This window comes from Helicoverpa armigera, chromosome 6 (assembly GCF_030705265.1).
Source record: "Helicoverpa armigera isolate CAAS_96S chromosome 6, ASM3070526v1, whole genome shotgun sequence".
Lineage (NCBI taxonomy): Eukaryota > Metazoa > Arthropoda > Insecta > Lepidoptera > Noctuidae > Helicoverpa > Helicoverpa armigera.
This window is the reverse complement of record NC_087125.1, coordinates 7,138,747-7,161,052: the sequence shown is the minus strand read 5'-3', so window position 1 is coordinate 7,161,052 and position 22,306 is coordinate 7,138,747. Positions and strand designations below refer to the sequence as shown.

Below are 22,306 nucleotides of genomic sequence, written 5' to 3'. Positions count from 1 at the left end.
CTCGTTACCGATGCTCGTTACTTCTCATTTCTCAACAATAGATTATTTTGTATATAGAGTACATTTTGATATAAGCTTATCCACTTCTAATTTAAAGTTTTAACGTAGAGCAACTGTCTGATCTCTTTAAACCTGTTATCGTTAATATTTTTAAAAAGTGATTCTTTTATAATTTTCATATTCGACATACATCCATTGTAAAAACATTATGTTCTCATAGGTCCCTTTACCAATGTATGGGGAATTATTGCATAGTTTTTGTTTTTAGTACCAGGGGTCTGCAGACCTCAATATACTCATAGCATCAGTTTTATGTTTGTATCTCTTCCCCCGATCCCTGACCCTATACATAAGCATACATAAGGGTTCCCTTACTTCCGTGTCTTAGAAGTTCGGCACGTAATAAAACCAGATATAAGTAATAAAAATAATCATTTATTTGGTTCATTAAAAAAAATAAAACAGATCCATTAATAATACACTTATACTTATCAATAATCATAAAATAAAAAGGCACATGGATTACAAATAGGCTTGCCAGCCGTGGAAGAGTCGACAGAGATTAAAGGGGTCGGTGGCGATGCGCAGGAGTCGAGCGACCTGTCCGGGCACGGCGACGCCGCCCGCCACGCCGTCCTCCGTGCCACTGAGCTTACTGGTTACTACTAGGAGCGCTCGCTCTGCCAGACCGCTTGGCGTTCCAGCATCACCTGCACAAAACAAGAGCCGTATATTTACGGTCGAAGAGACCATATTAGTGCAGTCATTGAAGCATTATTGCTACGATTTTTTTTACTGTGAACCGATTTGCATGAAATTTTGGAATTAGGTTCATCTTACCCTTAACTTCAAAAGTGAATATGATTTGAACTCCGCCACCCCCCCTGGGGGTGGTTGACACCCCTTCTTTGGGGTGAATATTTTTTTGCAAAATAACCTCGGATATCGATAGAAGACCTAATTTTAAGCTAAAGTTGTCTTTAAAGTTTAAAAAAAAATCCAATACTTTTCAAGTTATTGGCAATTGCCAATAAATTGAAATTGGAATTTCAGACAAAATAAAAAACGGCTTTGATCTTTAATATCTAGCTTAATATTGCACTTAGGACCTTTTATAAAAAAAACAAATTGTTCGTTGTTTTACCTGCTACAATTTTGTTCTTTATAAATTTTCGATAAAACCTATATTTTTGGAGATATTTGCAAAAAACCGATGAAAAACGTGAAAAAATTGCGAATTTTCAATTGCCAATAACTTGAAAAGTATTGGATTTTTTTTTAAACTTTAAAGACAACTTTAGCTTAAAATTAGGTCTTCTATCGATATCCGAGGTTATTTTGCAAAAAAATATTCACCCCAAAGAAGGGGTGTCAACCACCCCCAGGGGGGGGTGGCGGAGTTCAAATCATATTCACTTTTGAAGTTAAGGGTAAGATGAACCTAATTCCAAAATTTCATGCAAATCGGTTCACAGTAAAAAAATTCGGAGGTTAGACCGTATTTTTCGCTTCAATGACTGCACTATATGTACCACATGTAGTACATCGTACTTTTCAGGTTCGAATGACTATGCCACCATGAAGTCAGCCATTCGATGCCTGGCGCATGCGATGCGCAGTAGTGTTTTGTTGCACATTTCGAACTAAAGTTATTTGACATGAACTGTCAACGAGCAACAGCTTAAAACTCGAATCTACTAAGCTCAATATATGCATAAATGCAAGAATACATGCCTTTAAATTCTGTAATTGCTATTATGAAATACCCACACTTTTTGGCCGATAATGTCTTACCAACAGCACTGGTGTTCCTGTTTGAGGTAGAAGCGTTTTGTTGCGCGGTCTTCACCGACCACGAATACAAAGGATCACAGAGTAAAACTTCTAATATTGTCAGTAACGTTTCTTGATTGTCACGTAGAAGTTGCATTGTTTTTTCACAGCACCTGCGATGTATGAAATTGATATTTTATACGGATACGGATTTCATCAACAAAACTATTTCATTGTCGGTTAAAAGAAGAATTAAGTTTAATGGAAGTCTAAGAACATGAGAATGGTGTAAAATATTAAGTACCCTCTAAATATTCCTTCAGTGCCACTTGAACCAAAGCCAGCTATGATGTCCCGTGTCAAACGGAATGGCACTGTTTCTGGGGTCGGCAACGTTTTGCCTTGGTCGAATGCGATACCTGTAAGTTACATCAGTAATTACATAATTAATTCAGTAAAAAATAAAGTCAACTTTCAATGGTAAATAAAGGTAACATTACCTAAATCTATGTGGATGACTTCAGCTGTTCTTTTGTCTATCAGAATGTTGTAAACGTGTCTATCGCCAAGTCCCAGTATGTAGCCGACCATGGATGAGGTAGCAACACTGGGAGCCAAAAATAAATATTTTAACAAATTAATAGGAGCAGTTAAGCTATATGTTTTAATTATTTTTTTCGTTAAATAGTATTTAAAGCACATTTTAATTATTTCTCTACTTCCTACCTCTTCGTGTACGCCAGTCTACTCTGATACCACGTAACTGGGTCCAGGTAATGTTCCGTGAAGAAATACTGGAACACTGGCTTGAATTCATTCATGATTCTATTCAAGACATTCAATTTTGCCTCGTGGCTGTCTCTGCAACTGTCTATCACTTTCCTTCGCGCCGCGTCACAAGAAATGTCCTGAAATTGAATATTACGAAATATGTGAGAAATAGTATAAACTATACTATATACTATGAAACGAGGTATTATTAAATGTAATTAATTTAAGACAGGGAAATTACTGTATGTTTCGCTTGTAGCTGTATAACTTCGCCCCTATCCGGACAAAGTATAGCAAGTGTTACTTGGGGATAGTCTAGCTAAATTAGTCCAATTTTTTGGGAGCAAACAAACACATTATTTATTATATTAGTACAAAGATGTATGATAAAATACCTGAGGTCGGTATCGTGCATGGGCGCCGCTATTGTCCTTGCCGACGAGATATAAGCCCATTGGGATAGTGCCCTCGCACCATTCCAGTACTCCTGATAGGCGTGACATTGGCACCACCTGCCAGATATAGTGAGGAAGTGAATAGGGAGACTATATGTACATGCGAAATTATGTGGAATTAGAAAAACGTACTTGTGCCCAGAATTTAGTATCAGATTTATTAGTTCGCATAAAACATGGTATACAAAGGTGCTACACTTTCGGAATGACATCGAGTTTTAAGAGAACTGTACCTACCTTGTACGTTCGGATAAGCAGTTTGTTTTTATTAGTCACTGGATTGTTCTCCAGCAAAGTGTTGACGATACTAAAGACTTGCTGCATCACGGCATCCTGTTTTAAGTCATCTCCACCCTGAGAAGAATCATAATCAGAATTGTATCATTTGTGAAGATCTATGTGGTTAAGAAATTGATTTATTACTAAATATATTACCTTTATTAAAAGCACGTTGTTTTTACCAGACGAATTTAAACAATTTATCTTCTTTGGACAGTTGACTCCGCCCACAAGTTCATAGTGAGAGTCAAAAGACTGTAATGCTGAAAAACAAATTGTAATAGAATTATGTTTATGACTACGAACACTCATATTTACGTATGATTGATAATGAAAAAAAAATTATGTAAAAATATTAAAGGTATTTTGTTCTTACTATGTATGTAATTATATTTGCAGTCTTTCCTGATCGGCAACGTGACTGTGGGCACTGGGATCGCTCTCAGATTGCGAAGCTTATGTATATTCTCTGCGTCGGGTATCTTGACTTTCTTCAGTTGTCTACTTTCTGAAGGCTTGTAGTTCGCGAAACTTATGATGGCTGATAAATATATTATGATTAAAATGTAAGTAAAAATGTAAAACTTGAGAGTGATAAGTTGAACAATCGATGCTTAATAATGAAAGACTTTGCAAAAATATAAATCATACCATTGTTTACAAGCAACTTAATACATATTTAATTTACTACTAAACTACATTACACTCGATGTATTTATTAACAATCCTGAAGTATATACTTTAAGTCATTAATCAAATGTCCATACACAAAAAGCTCCTGCAAGACCAAGATTAGTTTCAGAAGCCTGACACTTGGCACCCACAGCGGGTCATCCACATAAAAGATGGATCGGGAGATACATCAACCGTTTAAACTTCGAACATCATTCGATTTCCTAATTCCAAAAACAAATGCCTACCATCACACATCTTCTCCATCTGCGTAATAATGGCGGTAAGTTCATCGCTATGTGTCCTCAGTTCAGTGACGAGTGTCCTCGCGGCGGTGACGCGCGGCTGCGAGTCGCGTGCGCGGGCGCCGCTACTGATGCGGCCGCTCGCGTTGCTGATCACGATGTCCTTGTCAGAGTTCTTGAGGCCGAAGAGGATGGGCAACGTGTGGTGGGGATGGTCGATTACGCATCTTTCTGTACGAAAGTAAAAGGATAATATTAAAGTACATGTTTTTATCGCGAACTTCAGTAAAGAATTAAACTGAGAATTCACCGAGGCTGAGGCTATTGGCAGTTGATGCCTTTTTTGTTGTAAACTCTAAATAAGAGCAAATGATGTGTAAAGTAGTTCTTTTAGCGCGGGGATGAAAGAAACTGAGGGAGACAACAAGCTCCAATAGAAATATGATATAAACAGATAAAATCCGTATGTATAAGATTAACAATAATTACTTATTATTTTCTTCAAACAATTGATGAAGGGGGTATCTTCATCAGTTAACCGTGGTGCCAGCTGCGGCAAGACCGTCACGAACTTCCAAGACGGTATCATGTTCAGAAGATCATCGAACGACTCGCCGCCATCTTGAAACTCAAAGTCTTGGTTGGCAAGCCACAGTGATATCACCCTGAACACTGATAAGTTGTTCTCATCACACTGCTTCAATGACAGTAAGTAATATCTGAAAACAAATTAGCTAAATAAATATCGACAATAATTCTTTTTTTAAATGTTTTATTTAAGTGGCCTGTATTCTGTGATCAGGTCGAATTTTAATGATATCGAACCATAACAGATCTTACCTCATAGCTAATTGTAAGAAATTTTCTTTTTCTACTTGTGTGTTCGCTATTTCAGCTTCATCCAGCTCTTTGAATTTCCTGTTTGTCGATAGAGCCCTTCTCTCTTCTCTGAAATGGATTAAATAGTTATGTTAACACCATGTTATCTAGTAATGTTAATTCTATGTTTGCAAACTTACATTGTCAGTGTTTTGGATTTGTTGTTCAACGATAATGCAGTGCCTTTCATGTTTTCTAAGCATTTCACTCTGTTTTCGTATATTGACGATTTCATGTAAGTCAATACCTGTAAAGTATTGTCATATTTAAGCATTATATAAAAGAAAAAGTATAAAATACTGGAGGTTTCTGGCAACACTTTATACCTGCTTGTACTCTGCATCAGCAAATTTTGCAATATCGTAGTAGATTTTAAGCCTAATATCAATATTGTCACCTCTCAATGTATCAAGACTCTTTTTTAAATATTTTTGTATAATTTCACGTGGATTGTCTCGTTTCGAGTCTGCCATCCAGAGAGCATACCGCCTGGAAAAAATTTCATACATATGAATAAACATAATGACTCAAATTATGTAATTACTTACTCCATAGAATAAAAATAGAGGAAAATAATTATTGAAAAATACACAGATCAATCAAACTATATACTTAAAGCTTTCATTCCAAGTCTAGATTCGCAGTTTGGTATCCCAGAAATAACACGTAAATAAGAGTTAGATATTCTTCTCCGTGTGAGAGGAGGCCTGTGCCCAGCAGTGGGACGATAAATAGGCTGTAACTAACTAACTAAGAGTTAGAATGTTTCCCCTTGAAAAGTGTACAGTAGACCGTACAGATGCATTTTTAAAGCTATAGATTAAATATTTACCGTAAAGAAATAGCCGCAAGTTTAGTATTGAGCGTCTGATCGGTGACAATGTTACGGAGGAGGGATAAAGCTATTTCCTTGTGTCCCTTAGCCCAGGCGATCTCGCTCTCCACGAGAGTAATGTCTTTAGACTGCTGCGATTTCTTCGCGACGGCTAACAACCGCTGTGCCATGTGAACGCGGCGATTATTTAGCGCTAATTCTGCAAATAAATATTATTTATTGAAAGTTGGACTTTATTCTTGATTATTATCTATATCTATATAAATAAAAATGAATTGTTGTTCGTTAGTCTGATTAAAACTCGAGCACGGCTGGGCCGATTGAGCTGGTTTTGGTTTTAAATGTTTGTAGAGGTCCAGGGAAGGTTTGAACGATACGAAGTTCGCGGGATCAGCTAGTAAACTAATAAAATGTTAGCCTAGAAAAAACTGTAAGGGAAATATAGAATAGGAACTTACTGGCATATTTAATTTGCAAAGATACAATTTCATTCAACATGTTGCCATGTTGTTTGGCAGCATGTTCTAGTATGAGCACTCGCTGCGAAGACAACGCCTCGATGTGCTTGAAATCATTGTACTGCGGCAACTTGTCGACATCCCATTTCTGAAGCAACTCCCACACTCGCAAGCGATTCGTTCTCACTAAGATATACTCCTCTATATCATTAAATATATGAAGCTTCTCCAACACTTTATATATATTCTGACAGTTCTCCATATTCAAATTCAGACACAGTCTAGACGCAGCTAACTTAGCCTTATTCACAGGCTCCAGAAGTTTACTCTCAAACTCAGGAGTATTTTGAATGTTCAAACAACTTTTTAGGCACGCGTACTGGAATGCCTTGACTACTGAATTTTGGTTACAGTTTGTTTGTTTTTGTTTTTCTTCTAGTTCTCGTGTGTCTACGAAATTACTCCAATCACCTGGAATTTTTGAATTAATAATTTTACTTTCCTACAATTTGGGAACAAATAATTTATGATGGCAACACTAACTGACCTAAGAACGCCAAGCACTCGTATTTAACATCATAGAGGTGATCAGTCTCAGGCATGGACTTGATATAGCTCAGTGCTAGATGGTGCATGCCGGACTTGTGTAGCGAGCGCACCACGCCCGCGTGCAGGTCGGCGGCCGGCGCGGCGCCGCAAGACAATGCTATGTCGTGTAATAGCAGTGCGTCCGTGAACTGCCCCGAGTTGATCAGGTGCTTTCGCTTCTCATTCTCCATTGTTAGGTGCTCCGTGCCACAACCTTCGATAGCGTCGATTTCACCGATTGACACGTAGCACTGGTGAAGGCAATAAGATAATTAGAGGCTGAAATTTATAAGTTCTGCACGTCAATATTACAAGACTTACAGATTGATAACCGCTTTTGTGGGGTCATCATTTCCCGAGCCTTTTCCCAACCATGTTGGGTCGGCTTTTTTGGGAAGTGGGTTAAAAAAAAGTTTAATAAGACTTACAGTCCTAAAAATTCTTTGTAAGTTTTCTCCACCGGCCAAACTAGAGGTAGCCTCGGGTGAATTCGGCGTCACTCCACCATTCTGGAACAGAGCCCACAGCTCGCCGTAGTAGACAGCTGACCAGTTCTGACCAACCAGAGCCGCCGCCCATGCTATTTTATTATAATTCAGTTCTAGATAATTCAACGTCTTTGAAGCTCCTCCTTTCCTGAAATACAGATTCTTTTGAAATATAAATTCTGAAATAAATAAAAACTCTCGAAGAGTAAAAATAGGTACTTACTTCATTCCATAATAGTTCCTCTGTATGCGAACAAAATCTACAATATCCAGCATATACTGGACGACAGTCTTGTACCCTTGCGTCACAACCCCATCAGTTCTAGATTGGAAGGAATTGTCGGAACTATTCTCCAGTTTGTCGTCGAAAGTTTGGTCCCAAACATTGGAGAAGAACCTTCTTATGTGTTCTCCGAGAGCTCTGACGTGTCTTTCGGTGAAACTTTGTAGTATTAAGCCAACAAGGGCGGGTAGTATTTTACAGCAGACTCGAGGCTGGAAATGCAGGCACAATTATTAGTAAACCCGCCTCGCTGGGTCTTGTGTAACCTGGTTACAATAAAACAGGTTTCCCAAACTCACCTTCAAAGCGCAAACTTTTGCCAAATTAGTCAAGTATTCAGTAGAAGAATGAGTAAAACTCAGAAGAGTACATGTGACGTCCTTCAACCATCCAGTATCGCCTTTAGTCAGCAGAACATTTAAGAACACTCCATCAGGGCACATTTGGCAATACTCTTCGAACTTCATGCTATCAGTGGTAGTATCAATCGTCCTTAGATTTGTACTGGAAAATGGTTTTAGTATATCTTTGTCCACTCTCTCCAAATCTGAAATGTACAGTATTACAATCCGATAATATAAATTGAGGATCGATGTATTATTTTTAAGCTTTTTCTACTAACCAGGTATATCATCAACACCAAGGAATTTCAGTAGATCATTCATAGTTTCCGCAATTTCGTCCGTGATATTAGCATCATCGGCAAAGAACACTTCTAGCAGAGCCTTTCCAACGACTTGCATGAAGTAACGCGTTGGGTTAACAGTTCTTACTAGTTGTGTGTCGGCTGGCGGCACTGTTACTAGTGTTTTTAGATCGTAAGATGTGATCTCTGACAAACAGTTGCAAGCTTCGACGATAGTCTGAAAATAAAATAAAATACATTATATATTTATAACTTGGTAAACTGCGGTGGTTGAATGTCGTAAAGAAAGACATGAAAATCTGCGAACTCGAAGAGGAAGATGTCCCAGATAGAGCGAAGTGGAAGAAGAAGATACGGAAAGCGGACCCCGTCACAAGACGGGATAAAAGCTAAGAAGAAATATTTATAAATTGATATAAAAATGGTAGGTATATAATAACAGAAGTATGCAGTTACCTTATCATCGTAATTTGATTTCAGAATGTTACAAAGCGACTGCACGATCTGATGTATGATACTCGTCTCACAATCTTCAGACAGAGTTTTGGAATCCAAATCACAATACAAATCGCGTATATGTCCTTTATTGCAATTTAAAAATTGGTGGAAATGCAGTAACGTGTCGTAGCTTAAAAATACATAAAAGTGATTGTTTAAAATCGTTTAACACTATTAATTCCACATATTCATTTTTAGACCGCCCTTACACTTGTAAGACTTACTTACGTAATTAACTTAAGATAAATTTACAAATATATACCTATCTCATTCGCTTAAAGTAATTTCTTAGAACTTTTTACAACTTACGGAAGTTAAGTAATTTTTACGGAAGCAAGGAATTTATTTACGTAATTTTTACGGAAGCAACTTACAAGGATAAAGGCGGGGTTTCACTTACCTGGGGCGATGTAAGCTTATTCTATGAGACTTTAATTTCTCTTTAAACACCGTCAAATTGGCACAATGCATGCCATCACCGCTTTGCGTCATGGAACCAAGGAAATCAACAACATCCTCGCTTTCCTTTAAGAAATCTTTCATATTCTCAACTAAATGTTCTAAGAACACCGAACACTCTTCTTCATAGCCCGATTCTTTCTTTATAATGAGGATAGGCAGTAATTCCAATAATGATTTTCGCATAAGCGTTGCCGTTATTGGCAACAAATGTTCTAGGACGAGTTTTAAGCCATTAATGTAAGCTTTCATTAGATTTTTGCTATCACAGCTCTTGATAACTTGAGTGAAACCGTTACATACAAAGTTACACATGAAAGCGTCAGAAGGGTACCCTAAAGGTATATATTTTATGAAAGTAACGTATGCGTGAAGAGCTAGTATCTTCAGCTCAAATATATTCTCCTGCGTTACAGCTTTCCATAGTTGGAATAAAATCTGAAATACTGTCACTGTTTGATTTTGACATAGATATTGAAGAACATTTCCATCTGTGAGATGCTGAAAATTTTAAGGCTCTGTTAGTCACTACAATAATTGATAAAAAATGGTAATTCTAGATAATTCTACATACTTCAAAGTATTCCAGAATAGCGCATAAAATCTTCTTCGGATAATAGTACTGTTGATTTCTTTTCGGCAATTGAATATGGAACAGCTTTTCGGCATCTTCGCTGTCACTCATATGAGTAGCAGCCAGTAACAGAAGTTCACCCACATTCTCCACAAAGAGGCAACTCCATCTTTCATTCTCTAACATGTCACTGGTTATTTGAAACATCGTGGTAGCATTGCTCATGGATTTGTTGAACTCGTCTTGTTTGTGACGGTCGTGGTACTCGATCTTGTACTTGGCGCTGACGATGTAAGGCAAGCATAGAGCCATGATGTTGGAGAAACAGGCCTGAAATATTAAAGTAAAATTATTTTGGTAATTTTTAATAATTAAAAAAAATGGTTTCCTGAATTACAGTGGAAGGGAGTATAATAGTGTGATAGAATCGCAGGTCTATTCTAGTGTAGAAAGTGTTAAAAGCACAAACCTCAAGCATTTTTTTAACGGTTTTCTTCTGTTTCTTCGCTATTTGCTTCAAGAGATCACTCTTGCTTACATCTCCCTCTTGTTTCCATAATATTTCGCCAGCAATGAGCCACTTCATATGTTTCTCTTTAAAACTATCCATAGTATTAAAACCAAGTAAATGTATCGGGAAATCCTCTAGAGGATTATTTTGTGAGAACCAAAAATACACTATTGGTACAATATGGTTATTCAAGTACGTTTGTATATCTTTTATTCCAACCGAATTGACTATCTCTTTCAGAGCTTTTTTGACAATGCCGTTGTCTAGCGATTTCATTTTCTGCAATTGGATAACTTGAAGTATGACGCTCAATACAACGGGTTTGTTAGATTGGGCCAGCGCAACGAAAGCGTGCAGGACTGTCGAAGTCCGGTTGGCGGATTCATCTTTTATTATTGTCTCTGCTTCTGTAGCTGCCACCTAAATAAGAAATAGAAGATTGTTAACTGCCTATTTTTGTCTAATAAAAAGGTATAGGTAATGAATAAAACGCGCACGAACTGAAGTTGAGGGTGGACGAGAAGTACGGTCAACATGCATGTACTACTGTACTCAGAAATTAATAGCGAGCCGTCATTAACTTTGGCGAGAATGATATACATTAAAAGGAAACCTTGAATTAAACAATACTTACACTGGTAAAAAATATTTTCAACAAATTAGTCAAAAATATACTTATGTCATCTTCAGAGAAGTTGTTAACCAATTTCATCAAATAGCTACAATGTATACGAATGCTGTGAACTGAGCCTTTTATTTTCTTCATAAATGCACTTTCAAAGGCTTCTTCAATATTAGAATTTTGCTTACGATTAATTAAAATTATCTTAGCAGCACATTCGTATATCATACCGGCTACCTTCGGCGGGTAATGCATGTCTTTACACAGCATCAAATAGCTTTTAATCATGATCAAACAATTTTGCTTCATATCAGAATCATTTTCGCAAAGAGGATCCATGATTTTACGTAAGATTTTAAGCAACTCATAAGATACTTTAGAATTACTATACAGCTTTCGGCACATGCACTGCATTAATGGGAAAATTAAACCTGGAAAAAACACAAGTAGGTACACTAGAGAGATTTTGCGGAATAAGGTTTCTTGTGATTGATTTTATAGAATCTTTTTATACTTAAAACGGCAAACAGCATCATTATTGGTTGCAAGCGATGCCAATTGTATTATTTGGATGTCAATATCTTAACTTTTTGTGGGCTTCACCAGTGTAAAGGCGGCCTTAGAGCGGTTACATTTATGAAGCAGGTTTGCTTACCACAACTGTGTGTTTAACAGACTGTTCAAAATTACTTGCACAAATCATGTGGCTAAAGGCTAGTAATTAGCCATCTGTTGTAACTATATAGTTGTTAGTTAAGTATCCTTATCAAGTAACTGAAGGTATAATAAAATAATTATTACCTAGAGGAGGATTTTCCACGTTTGAATCTATCAGCAGCTCTATACACTGTAAAACGCACTGAGTATCATTTGTAAAAGTGTACATATTTTCGTCTAGTATCAATTTCAATACTTCGTCCCGATACTCTGCTTGCTTTCGGCAGTACGCAGCCAGTAGCAATAAACAATTGTGCTTTAAAGTGTCAATGTTGTTGTCGTCACCGTCATCATCAATGATGATATCGTAATCATTTGGTTGGTCTTCAATATTTAATATATTATTAATAGCGTGGAACACATCTTCATTCATATTAGCCCGTAACATGGACCCCAATAAGGGATGAAATTCAGTAGCTAGAAGTTGTTTGACTTCTTGTACGACTTTAATCTTTTTTGGGATTTGAGAATTGCTTTCTAACACACGGTTTAGTGTCCCATACATGTGTGTCAATGTCACTACTAATAAATTATAGATCCTCATGTTTTCAACTTCTTCTTGAGATTTCAATTTATATTTTAAAACTTTATCCAGGTACGATAAAACAATTGAAATCAGGTTTGTACATGCTAGTAGATCTGCATCATTCTTCAATTGTTTTGAATTAGTACTAACCAATTTTGTTGTTATGTACTCATGCACTTGATTTTCAACATCGGATATAGAGCCAACGTGTTCATACATTGCGACTGGCTCTGGGAGCTTTATTTTATTTTGTATTTCAAACTCACTGAACAAAATGCACTTTTCCGGTGAGTCATATACAATTTCCTGCAACATATCGAACTCCGACTGAACGGGACAGTTGCAATTAAAATGTATGTTTTCATCGGCAACTATTCTGAATATTAATTCTGGAACTTCAGCGCCGTTTATGAATGATTCGCTGGATGTGAGCCATAGAAAGCATTTTATCCTAAAGTCGTCTAGGCTACATTTGCTGTAGAACTTGTAGAAGACGTTATTCAAGGTTTTAACGCTACTGTTTGTAACAGGCATATCATTTTGCAGATACAGTATTATGAGCTGCTGCGCCTGCGCATGCTCCAGTATATCTGTATTTAATAAGCTCTGCATGATTGTGTGTAATGCTTTATGTGACGCATTTAAAGATGTGCAATTTCTGAAACCAAAAGATCTTTCTAAGTGGAACAATTCGCTCGGGATCATACTAGTGGATTTTCTCCTCAATTTTCCCGGGCGGCGGGGCGGTAATAAGACCAAGCGGAAAATTCATTGGTGAGATAGCTTTACGGTGTAGAACAAACATGATAAAGTTCATAAATTACCAAAACTCTTACCGAACACATGAATTCCATAATGAAACTGATGTGTTTTTGAAGTCAATATTTGTGCTTGAAACTCCGTAGTTTTTCAGTATCAAGCAAATTAACTGTTCGAAAGCTTCCCATTCTATGTTGTTTGCGTTATTTGATAGCAGTGTTTGAAGACAATTCAGCAACGATAAGTTATCTTCGGGAGATACACTGGCAGCATACATTTTCACATACATGTGTATAATTTCCAACCTTAAACAGTATTGTTTTATATTATAAAACTTAAGAGTTAACTTATATGAACGCGCTAGAGAAACCACTGGTTCAATTGAAACATTATTTGAATGTGTTAAATAGCGCATTTATCGAAGGCTATAGCTGCTTTTTAAACCAGATGCGTTTAGTAGTCACCCTTGGCGGAAGCTAGTATTATTACATGAAGCAAAAAAAGCCATAAAGAGAGTTATATAATAAGGTACCTGCCCAAATTATTATTTGTGTATCTATGAGAAGATTCCAATCTGAAGCAGTAGAGCTATTTAAAAGTTAAACAGTCATGTATGAATGTTACTTACCATGGTACAGGATTTAGTTGTAATTCATTGACAAGGTCACCAAATGTTTTGTTCTTGTTTAAGCTTAATTTCAGTCGCTTTGCTAAGCTCTCTGTGCTACTTGTACTTTCTTCACATGTTTGGAATACCTATTAATGAATGGGTTGTTAGGGGGAAAATAAGATGTAAAGTCTACAAGATGGTAATGTAATAATGTTAATCATTTTGTATAATCAGCGGCAGGGATATTGAGCCCTGACCTTCACCTGAGAAGTGATTTATTGGTTTATTGCCTTAAGTGTACAGTGCGCAAAGCAATCCCCACTCTTCCGCCGAGAGCTCAATATCCGTGCCGATAACTATACAACAATAAACCATGGACATAGGAGAGATGAGGAGTGCATAGCCCATAGGAGAGAAAGAAACTATTATGATATCTACACCTAGAGCGTATTTGATCAACATAACCAAGTTAGTGAGAAAAAAAGCTGTTCCTCACCTGATAATGTACCGAAGCAGCTAAATTGTAGAAATGTGGACATGGCCCAAGTCTGTCATTTGGCTTACGATTCTTTTGCGAGTGGATAACTTCAGTGCATATTATTTCTGTCATACTGTTCAAGTATTTGTTCCATAGCTCCCAATTGTTTGCCAAGCTGCCTTCTTCTTTTTTGGTTCTGCCCATTGGGTGATGAAGCACCACAGTAAGATTTAATAAGTTGAAAAACGAATTCTGAGAAAATAAAAATATTACAAATTACCAGTGAGTTGTCAATTAGGTGCTTTGCTCATCAATCGAATGAAGCTTGCAGTTACTTATAGTGAGGAACTTGTGGTCTGGTACTAATCCTTTTTAGTTTGGTATTAATTATGAGGAATTTGAATACTTACAAATGACCTTGCGCATTATTATTTGATTTAAGCCATAATAAAAAAAATACAGTGTGAAATCATATTTATCCATAGGCTTTTTTCCCAGGTGCAAGAAGTAATATCTAGTTTATTTATTTACCTTTTTCTTTTGATCCTTATTTTGGTCATAGCTTTTAAGTAATAATGGCATAAGACTTTCAATAAAATGGCACATTGTTAATCTGTACTCAGAAGATAGCTAAAAAGAATAAAAAATATAATTTTGATTATTATATTATACATGCAAATGTATTTAAAAATAAATTTTAATGTTTCTAATGGTACATACCGTCTCAAGAAGCAATATTAAAATATCTATAATTACTTCTTGTACTTTCTTATCATTTAAAATGTTTGAAAAAATTCCTTCTAAAGAAGATATTGTTTTCATTAATGGTCTTGTAAGCTGAGAGTTATCTTTTACACCTTTCATTACAAGTAGTAATAGCCGCAGTTTAGTGAAGGTATCCAACTTGTAATCACTTGAAGAACATGCTTCAACACACACATCCAGTAAGTCTAGAACATTTTAATATCCATAGTTAACATTATTTAACAAGTTTTCAATAATTACATAACATTATATTGACCTTGTTCATAACATACCTGACCAAGTGCTAGGTTTTATGTTGCATACATAGTGTTCATATGGCAAAACATGTTTCAACAGCAGATTCAAATAAGTATCACCAATAGCCACCACAGAACGATGTTCTCTCAGTATTTCTATGCATGCTGAAGTTATTTTTTCACATTTTATATATGCTTTACCTTAAAATAAAACAGGTACAGCTTAAATAGCTACAACAGTTTTACATCGGCAAACTTATTGTATGTAAGTGATTTATGTAAATAAAACTTATTAATTTACATTAAGGCAGATACAAATATTTAGAAAAATATTTGAATGATGATAGAGTTTACCGGTTTTCAAATAGTAAACAGGCTGGAATGATAAATCCCTTACATCTGATGTTATATAAATTTTATATTTTTTTCATTAATTAGATATTACTTGTAACAAATAAAACTTAATATTGTAATTAGTCAACAAAGTACTTGAAACATAATTTTGTCTTATATTTCTACTAGAATTGGGCCAAAATCCATATAAATCTACTGATTGTTCTTGAGAATACTTATTGAATTAACTGAGGTACCTTTATTAGAGCCTGTAACACATTGGTACAATAAACTGGAACAAAGTGGCTTGGTGATATTTTCATAGGTTTTAGAAGTCTCATATTTTTCCAGTTCCTGTAAATTTCAAATGCATTACATTAACATTTATCACATAATAAAATTGATAACAGTCTCGTTGGACATACTACTTCCTGAATAAATTGAAAAGAATAAAATACTGGTTGTAAACTAATATTGTATATTGCTTTAACAATTATCTAGTACTTACTATAAATACATATTCATTAATATCGTCAAATAAATTGTTCCATGAGTATCCTCTCTTTTTTAAAGTGTTTTCAGATAACAGGGAAGGTACCGCATTTCTAGATAGAAATTCCTTTAAATTCTCAGCACTTTTCTTGCGATCTGTGTGTCGTACAGATTTAATGCCACTAGCGGCATCTTGAACTGATGTTTCTAATTCCATGATAGAATAATCCTACTTGATAAACTTGTTTAGTTTATTATTGTTTTGTGAGCCTATGTACATATTTTGCACACACAATTTCGCTTACATGTACACTCTACACTCAATGAGGCCTTATTATCATGTTTTTTAATAGTTTCTATCTCAGGCTATCTTATTATTCATTATTTTTTTGATAAGTCTTATTAATTAAATGAAACATAACAAGGCGGTTTGGTTTTGGTTCGCGGTTCTTTCATCCAAAGAGTACTAAGAAAGATCTGACATAAACTGAAATTAGATCTGTCAGACTTGACTTTATGCCATAGACATATTTGTAAACAGGACTGCGCACATAAACCCAAAAAACGAGCCGAGTGAAACAGTTAGTACGGAGGCCGTCTGTCCCTTTCTAATAGGGTGACTATGAGATTAAGCTATGTGAGACAAATCCGAATTTGCTAAGATTATTAAACGCAGATTGGTATTGAAATTTTAACGTACGCAGTTTGTGACCTTAAGATACTTATAAACGCTTTTAATAATTAGCGGGAATTAGCAGTATAAAAGCAGGAAGATTCGAAGTGAAGACTTTTTTTGTATTTCTACTTCATATGTAGACTGCTGAGCCATTTATGTCGCCTTTCTTCATTTTTTGGGAAGCTATAACAATAGTACAACAGTTTTAAAATCCATCACCCATATTTTCACTCATTACAAGAATTCATGGGCACCCTAGTTGTTTGGTTTACAAAAATGTTATTATTAGCTAACCTGTGGAACGATATATTGCAACCAACATAGGATTCACTTTTACAAGTATAAACCCAACACTTTTTCACCATTTAAATAGTTTAAATTGATTTAATACGAAAAATATAAACAATATTTTAAATGCTGATTACGCGCGAAGAATGTTCAGGGTTACCGCTAGAAAAAAAAATAAAAAAAAATTATGTTGTTTATGTTTTAAGAATAATAATTTATATAAATAATTTATTCGTATAATAAATTAATGCAATTTTTATTAATTTGTTGACTTACAATTGTTAAAATAAGATAAAAATATATTTGATTCAATTGTTTTTTTGGGAAGACAAAACTGTTGATCACAACATTTTTTTATGCTGGCAAGGTGTTAGAAAGAGACAAACGGCCTCCGTTCTAACTATCCCTCTCGGCTCTCTGCCTCTGCCTCTGTGTATTATGCAACCTTATTGCGTTGGAATAGAGTTCATTTTCGTAAAGATATATTTTGAGCGTGCGCAATCTTGTTTAGTATATTACATCTATCTATGCATGGGATACTGTTGATTTGTCATAAAGGCCTGTCCATAGACTAGCGTAAAAACGGAAAATAAACAACTGTCATTGCCATATCGAGCTTGGAATAGTGATGTAGGAACCAGCCATATCGAGCTTGGAATCGTGATGTAGGAACCAGCCAGCAGCAGCAGCATAGCAATATTCTTGGTCTGGAGACACCGAGTTCAGTCGGCGGACAAGCTTTTGAATTAGCTAAACAGTATGACAAAATAGCAATAAAATCGCATTTTGCAGGTACCTACTCAGACTGCAAAATAAAACCTGAGTTAATGCCCAATATTACTTTCCAATCACGGCCCACATCTTGTGATCTTGTGAACGCTTAAAGTGGGATGATTCCCACCGGGATAAAGAAAACAGCAAGTCAACATCCTGCGCGCAGAGCTGCAGAGTAAGTGAGACCAACTCTTAAAACTAAGTAAACTATATAGTAACCTATCGGTTGATTCCTACCTACCCTACATTCGAACAACTTTCCCTAAAAAGTGCCGGGAAACCGAGAAATTTCGTGAGTAGTGTGGAGGAGGCTTTAAAATTATTTTCACTCTATCCGACAGATCTATCAGACACAGAACGCTCGACCGCGTGACATCTCTCTGTCTGATAGATCCATTATATATTTAAGCTTCTTGGAAAAATATCACCATTTAACCAAAGAGTATGGAAATTGTAAAAAAATACTATACCGGCACCAACTGCTTTTTTTTATTTACTAGTAGGAAAAACGAGTGTCATTTAGAACGATATTATTATCAATATTGAACTGTTTGGTATTGTATTTAAATAATTGCTTAGTTATATTTTCGTAAATATTGTTTTTATTACACCAAGTTCGAGATATCAATAATTTAAGTAATTGTTCATAACAAATTTTAAAACCGTAATAAGAATAAGAATGGCGTTACCTTGGCATATTCCTTTAGAAGCGGCAGTGACCAATAAAGCTAGAAGAGGTAATGTACCGCAACCGTCTTTGTTTAAACATTATTGTAATTTAGATGTTCATAAAACTCCATGTGAAGAATTGCAAACAGGTCTAATGTGTGATATCGGCACCCAAAATCGAGAGCCCGTTGTCATACAAAGATTAATTGCGTCAGGAATGACTGTGGCTAGGCTCAATATGCGAGATATGGAACCCGATGCATATGGGCAATTAATTCAAAGTATAAGACAAGCTGTTTATAATTACAGTGCTGAATTGGAATACGTATACCCACTCGCCCTAGTTGTAGACGTTAGAGGCCCTGATATTTTAACAGGAGACTTGAAGGGTGGACCCAAACAAACGATAGATCTCGTTCAATTCAACACAATTCGTTTAACAACTGATTCTAGTTGGCGTGAAAGTGGTACTTCTGATTGTTTGTACATCGGCTATGATCACTTAACTGATCTTCATCCTAAAGATTCTATTTTTATTGAAAGCCTGACTCCAGGTACTGTCAAGCTAGTTGTTAATGAAGTAGGTGATGATTCCTTAGATTGCACAATAGCAGTTGGCGGAACCATCGGTTCCAAAATGACCGTTCGAATTACTCAGGCGCCTAAAGAAATTGATCACTCAGTAAAACATGACAGTGTTGAGTCAATACCTTGCAGCGAAACATCGGAGCAGCTGTTTGAACATATGCAAGAGCAAGTAGCGTGGGCTATTGGATCTGATATAGATGCAGTGATGATACCAAATGCTCAGAGCGTACAAGATATTCGTGTTGTAAGAGACATGTTATCAGAGAGAGCAAAACATATTTTGATTATTGCTTGCATGGACTCTGTAACAGGACTTGATAATTTTGATGACATATTAGCCTCTGCTGACGGTGTGTATATGGATCGATGCATTTTATCTACTGATTTGCCAGTAGAAAAGATTTTCATCGCCCAGAAAATGATTTCAGCAAAGTGTGCTGAAGCCGGCAAACCATTTATATGTAAAGCAGTAATTAATGAACAGATACCTACACTTTGTGTTTCAGATATCGCTAATCTAGTACTCGATTGTGTAGATGTAATAGCTTTAGAACTGCATTATGATTCGCCTTTAAAGAAATTTGCAGTTTCGCATGACTCTGTTAAAATGGCTGAACAATGTCTTTCGGCAGCAGCTGTAATTTGCAGACATGCTGAAAGAATAACTTGGCATCCGTACATTTATGGAAACACCGAATTGATGGAGAGTCCTCTTGATGAACCAACCAAAGCTATTAGTATAAATGCAACTGAACTTGCCATGCGAGCTCAGGCAGTGGTAATCATATGTTTAACTAATTCAGGTCGAACAGCAAAATTAATCGCCCATACAAGACCACACTGTCCAGTAGTGGCTGTAACTAGAGCATGCCATACAGCACGTCAGTTGCGTTTTTGGCGTGGAGTTAGAGCTATGCATTATTTCGAAGTTGCGAAACCTCTCTGGATGGCAGAAGTAGAAGCACGTGTTCATGCTGCCCTCGATTATTGCAAAGCTAAAAGAATTTTGCGTGCGGGCGATGCATATGTCTTAGTAACAGGATCTCGACGTGGTGTAGGTTATTGTGACAGTGTTAGATTGTTGTACGCAAGTGCCCGCAACACAATTACCGCAGAATCATAATTTTTTTATTCGCTTTTAATTAATATTTGAGTAGAATATGTGTTGTGGCCTTTGTTAAATTTGCTAAAATTAATCGTCGTTCATTAATTGTCGCGTTTCAAATGATTTCTCCTTCTTTATTTTCTATTGTATCCTAATTTGTACATTGATTAGAAATAAAAAAAATGATAAAAAAAACATTATACTTACTGCCTACTTAGATTCATTTACTTTTCGCTAGTTGTTTGAATGAAATGTAGCGAAAATATCCTGACAATAGTGACATCCTTTGTTTTATTATGATCTTTACTAGCTTCTGCCAGCGGTTTCATCCGCATCCCGTGGGAACTACTTCCCGTACCGGGATAAAAAGTAGCCTATAACCTTCCTCGATAAATGGGCTATCTAACACTGAAAGAAATTTTCAAATCGGAACAGTAGTTCCTGAGATTAGCGCGTTCAAACAAACAAACAAACTCTTCAGCTTTATAATATTAGTATAGACTAAATAAGAAAAAGTGATCGTAAAAACCAAGAGTTACTAACAGAAACGCAGCCTATTTTTTTTTAAGTTCTAGTTTGAGTAAGCCTAGCTTGCTTTGGTACATGCTCGGATTGCTAGACTAGTCCCGCACATGTTTTTAAACGTTAAAGTTTAAAACGCATCAACCTGCGCAAGTTCCTCAAATGCGCAAGCTACTTACAGAGAGTATATAATCACTACGTTTTATACTAGTGGCTACTTATACCGTGTAGTAGAAGCACCCTAACGATAGACGAGAACATCCATCAATCAAACAAAAAAATTGACCGAATACGTTATTAGCTTTTCGATAGCTTTAACGAGATCAATATTACCTACGATTACTTCTGAATGGAGGTTTTACTTTTGAAAACTAAAAAAAAATAGTTCTCATGAAAGTTATAGATGGCGTTGTACCTACTACGTTACTGAACAACATTGCGCCGAGTCTTTTAACCTCTGCTCGACAAGTAGCTTGGTTTAAGAAAGTTTGATTTCTGGATGAATTGTTTTCAAAATCTCTCGGGATATTCGAATAAAAATCTGATTGACTTCTTTCTCCTTTTGTTCCATTTTAATTCCTTATTTTCTAATTTTTTTTATGTCGGTGACAAGTACGTTTCGTTACACGACCTAAAAAGATATGACGCTCCGTTCCTCCCAGGAACGTATCAGCGCCATGTAGGAGAATAATGAAAAGAAAATCCCTCATTGTTATTTAGATTTATTGTCAAATTAATTAAGTATATCGATGCATGGCCGCTTGGCCAGGTGTCATCTTAAATTGAAACCATAAAACATAGGTTTTATATTTATTTTATCGACTTTACCACTAAAATGTCTATTTTTTTATTGAACATTTAAATAGGATACACGCTAAGAAGAAGAAGAAGAAGATTCGTTTTTACGTCATGTGTCAACGAGTAAATCCGTCTGGGCCAGTCTGAGCAGTTAATCAGTTTTTCATTTCACTTCCTTTTAGTAGATTCTTATTATTTTGTTTGGGTATCACTGACATAAAAAAAGTTAAACAGCGAGCTTGCTTGACTGCGTGTCACGTTTGTCCATAGGCATAATAATCTATCAAGTTTGATTTTTATTTTCCAAACACACAGGAACTCTGCATTGGAATGAGTCGTTTGTAAATAGTGACTATAAAGGAAACAGTGATTTAAGGACCTATGCTATGATCAGTAATGTTTAGAGTAACTTAATTTCTTTTACTACCATTTATACCTACTGTGCGACCGTGAAGGTTGAGAATGTTACGTCATTTTGCTTTTAGTGTGTGATATAAACTTACTTATTTTGTTCCTGCAATGAGACGTGTTTTTAACTGAAAAAGTGTTTGTTGCTGTGCGTAATATTAAAAAGTGTAATAAATCTGAAAGCAGTGTAAACGTACATACACCGGCTGCGACGAGATGCCGCCATGTTATTTAGGATTCGCAGTTTCGCTGTCAACTACGAATCGCGGTTAGCCCTGATACACTCGGAGGATTTATTTTCATTCTTGTAGAACTGTAAGTAAACATAAACACTACAACGCTTTCATTAGAGTCTGTATCATTCTAACAAGATTATGTATATTGGTAAAGATTAAAATATTGTTTACTGTGGTGTATTGACTGTCAATGCAATGACGTCATTATGTGTAAGTAGTAATATTATTGTTTAATTGTGAAAAGGGAGCTGAAATGCACATTTACGGGGTTTAGTTATGTGAATATATAT

General features: G+C 36.0%; 3 protein-coding genes across 4 annotated transcripts in view; 2 read left to right on the top strand and 1 right to left on the bottom strand.

Annotated features, from left to right (window-relative positions):
* Positions 1–428: 428 nt before the first annotated feature.
* Positions 429–16,421, bottom strand: LOC110371961 (serine-protein kinase ATM). The gene is made up of 35 exons (XM_064035194.1): positions 15,969–16,421; positions 15,718–15,814; positions 15,164–15,328; positions 14,847–15,076; positions 14,658–14,756; positions 14,145–14,378; positions 13,667–13,794; positions 13,116–13,343; positions 11,838–12,937; positions 11,049–11,467; positions 10,373–10,834; positions 9,904–10,233; positions 9,271–9,830; positions 8,829–9,000; positions 8,349–8,589; positions 8,026–8,273; positions 7,667–7,938; positions 7,384–7,591; positions 6,915–7,206; positions 6,368–6,838; positions 5,907–6,108; positions 5,401–5,563; positions 5,215–5,321; positions 5,036–5,143; positions 4,685–4,914; positions 4,199–4,426; positions 3,655–3,819; positions 3,435–3,541; positions 3,237–3,353; positions 2,940–3,056; positions 2,500–2,681; positions 2,274–2,380; positions 2,078–2,192; positions 1,795–1,946; positions 429–710 (listed from the first exon to the last, which is right to left on the bottom strand). The coding sequence occupies exons 1-35, from the start codon at positions 16,167–16,169 to the stop codon at positions 523–525; spliced, it is 8,445 nt and encodes a 2,814-aa protein (XP_063891264.1). The 5' UTR covers positions 16,170–16,421; the 3' UTR covers positions 429–522.
* Positions 16,422–18,179: 1,758 nt separating this feature from the next.
* On the top strand, positions 18,180–20,237 carry LOC110371962 (pyruvate kinase). Its single transcript, XM_021328439.3, has one exon. It carries the CDS (start codon positions 18,370–18,372, stop codon positions 20,068–20,070), a length of 1,701 nt encoding a protein of 566 aa, XP_021184114.2. The 5' UTR covers positions 18,180–18,369; the 3' UTR covers positions 20,071–20,237.
* Positions 20,238–21,579: 1,342 nt separating this feature from the next.
* The window catches only part of LOC110371968 (trithorax group protein osa), a 42,338-nt gene continuing 41,611 nt past the window's right edge, over positions 21,580–22,306 (top strand). Inside the window, exon 1 of one of the 2 annotated variants that reach the window (XM_049852346.2) lies at positions 21,580–22,095. The gene's annotated coding sequence lies outside the window, so the exon portion shown is untranslated. The remainder of the gene's footprint in view (positions 22,096–22,306) is intronic. The other variant, XM_049852343.2, reaches the window with a different exon arrangement.